Source organism: Musa acuminata, chromosome BXJ2-1, assembly GCF_036884655.1.
Source record: "Musa acuminata AAA Group cultivar baxijiao chromosome BXJ2-1, Cavendish_Baxijiao_AAA, whole genome shotgun sequence".
Lineage (NCBI taxonomy): Eukaryota > Viridiplantae > Streptophyta > Magnoliopsida > Zingiberales > Musaceae > Musa > Musa acuminata.
Genome location: NC_088338.1, coordinates 14266264 through 14269150, shown reverse-complemented (window position 1 = coordinate 14269150; position 2887 = coordinate 14266264). Strand labels below are relative to the sequence as shown.

Genomic DNA, 2887 nt, shown 5'->3' with positions numbered 1-2887 from the left:
ACTAGAGAGCCAAGATTGAAGCCCAACTAGTGGCTGAAAACACTGTAGTCGGGCTGAAAACACTGTAGGCGGTGGCACCGCCTAGCTGGGCGGTGGCACCGCCCAGCACCCGAGAGCTGGGCGGTGACACCTCCTTGGCTGGGCGGTGGCACCGCTTGGTTGGGTGGTGGCACCTCCAGCACCGGAAACCCTAAGAAAATTCAAATTTTGGAGTCCAAAATTTGAATCCTCTTGAGGCCTATAAATACCCCTCTAATCTCAGCTGAGAGAACAACTTTTGAGAAGCATTTTTGATTGAGAGAAAAGTCTTAGAAAGTCTTAGCAAGTCTTGTTTTCAATTTGCTAGAGAGTTCTCCTCCTCCTTTCTTATTGAAAATTTGTAAGAGGTTGAGCTGCTTGTAAAAGGTTGTAAGAGGGGTGTTTACCCTTCCATTTCAAGAGACTTGCTAGTGGAAGGTGGGAGCCTCATCGAAGAGGGGCCTCGCAAGTGGAGTAGGTCATTTGACCGAACCACTCTAAAAATCGGCGTAATCTCTGGTTTGCTTTTTATTATTGTCATTTACATTACTGCAAATCTTCTTACTGCTTTAGTTCCTCATTACTCTTGCTGTGCAACTTTAAGAATACGCCTTCAAGTTAAATTTCTCAAGTTTCGTTCTTAACGTACGAAAGATTTTGATTAAAATCGAAGTTTTAATCCGCTGCACTAATTCACCCCCCCCTCTTAGTGCCGCTCCGATCCTAACAATAGCAATCCTTCGGGCATGCATTGTTAAGACTGGTGTAATCAACGCACATCCTCCAGCTTCCATTAGCTTTCTTGACGAGGACTACATTGGATAGCCATTGTGGGTATCTGGCTTCTTCTATGAAGTCCGCCGCTAGAAGTCGGCCTACTTCTTCCCGTATGGCCAGCTGCCGATCAGGAGCCTGTCGTCTAGGTTTTTGTTTTACCGGGCGGGCGTTGGGTGAAATGTTGAGGTGATGCTGTGCTACCTCTGGGTCGACGCCCGTCATGTCAGAGGGCGACCAAGCGAAGACGACGGCATTCTTCTGTAGGAGGCCGACGAGCTGTCTTCATTCTTGCTCGGGTAGCCCTGACCCGATCCTAACCATCTGCTTCGGCCGATCTTCTAGCAGCGACACGTCGATGGTGGACCCCCTCGGCTCAGGATGGGAGGCTGGCTTCTTTGCCTCCCGGGGGTCCGCCAACGGTGGTTCGATCCTGGCCCTCTTGGGTAGCGAAACGGCGGCTAGGTAGCAGCGCCTGGATTCTCGGGGACTTCCTACGACCACTCCGGTCCCGGCATGGGTCGGGAACTTCACAGTTTGGTAGTAGGTCGAGACGACAGCTCTGATTTTGTTGAGGGTCGGCCGGCCGAGAATGGCGTTATATGTAGCGGGAAGGTCGAGTACCAGGAAGGTGGTCATCACCATCTTCGACCTCGGCGGGGCTCCCAGGGTCAATGGTAAAGTGATCGCCCCCAGCGGCGAGATTGAATCACTAGTGAATCCGGTGAGTGCCGAGAACATCGGCTTCATGTTATCTCCGGATAAGCCGAGCTTTTGGAAGGCGTCGAAGTAGAGTATGTCGGCCGAGCTCCCGGTATCGACCATGATCCTTCTTACTTGCGCATTGGCTATTCTGGCCGATATCACGAGCGCGTCGTCGTGCTCGGTTTGTTCGAATGCCTCGGCCGGGAAGGTGATGTTAGGCTCGGGCCCGTGCCTAGGAGCTTCGGCCGGAGCGGCTCTGGCGTACGCCTTTCTTCTGGTCATAGAATCCCCCCCAGATGCGGGGCCGCCAGCTATTACGTCGATGTGTCGTTCAATGGGACCCTCCGGGCGTGGTGAAAGTTCCTTGTCCAGTCGGAGGTACTGACCGAGGTGTCCCCTACGAATGAGCTCCTCAATCTGCCTCTTTAGCTCCCGACACTATTCAGAGTCATGCCCATGTTGCCGGTGGAAGCGGTAGTACTTCGATTGGTCCGCCAGCGCCCGCGGATTCCTCATCGGGTAAGGTTCTTTGAGCAGTCCCTTTTCCCTTATGTGGAGGAATATTTCCGTTCGGGACGAGTTCAAGGCTGGGAGAGGGGGCCTCGATGTCGGTGGGTCGGATCTGTCCAACCTACGCCGAGACGCAGCGGGTTGCTACTGCCGGGGCGGCTCCGTCTTGACCATCTTGTGCTCTTCGCGCTTCCCGGCCATCCATGTCTCTGCAGCGACGAACTGGCTCGCCCGCTGGAGCATCTCGGGTACCGTCGTGGGGGGCCGCTCCACCAGAGACCAGAAGAACCTGGAGGGCCGCAGGCCTATCATGAACGCCTGCATCAATAGAGAAGGGTGAGCGTCTGAGAGTCCTCGGATCTGCGTCGTAAAATGGTTTACGAAGTGGGAGAGGGGCTCGTCCTCCCTTTGGTGGAGTCCGAGGAGCAACGCCACGGACGGCTTCGGACGGGCGTAGGCCAGGAAGTTGAGCTTGAAGTCTCGAGCGAGCTGGTCGAAGGAAGAGATGGTCCCGGTCTTCAGGCCGCTGTACCATGCGCGGGCCGGTCCCCTTAGGGTCGTTGGGAACGCCTTGCACATCAAGGTGTCAGAAGTCCCATATAGTGCCATTTGGGCGCGAAACACGGCCACGTGATCCGCGGGGTCAGCGGCGCCATCATAGGCGTCCAGGGATGGGAGCCGGAAGTGTGGTGGAATCACTTGATCTTGTATTTCGGGTGCGAACTGTCACGGACAAACTTCTAAACAAGGTGTTTGATGTAATGCTTATGTATGTCCGTATCTTTTGGCATGTTCATGCCTTGTACAACATGTAAAGGGGCGGCCGAAGGCTTAATAGTCCCATTTTAGTTGGGTTGGTGGCCTCTTTAGGCTTGTAAAT

General features: G+C 54.2%; 1 protein-coding gene across 1 annotated transcript; it reads right to left on the bottom strand.

Moving 5' to 3' along the window:
* Nucleotides 1-1077: 1077 nt before the first annotated feature.
* On the bottom strand, nucleotides 1078-2616 carry LOC135598199 (uncharacterized). The gene is made up of 2 exons (XM_065091739.1): nucleotides 2179-2616; nucleotides 1078-1935 (listed from the first exon to the last, which is right to left on the bottom strand). The coding sequence occupies exons 1-2, from the start codon at nucleotides 2614-2616 to the stop codon at nucleotides 1078-1080; spliced, it is 1296 nt and encodes a 431-aa protein (XP_064947811.1).
* Between the last annotated feature and the right edge of the window lie 271 nt (nucleotides 2617-2887).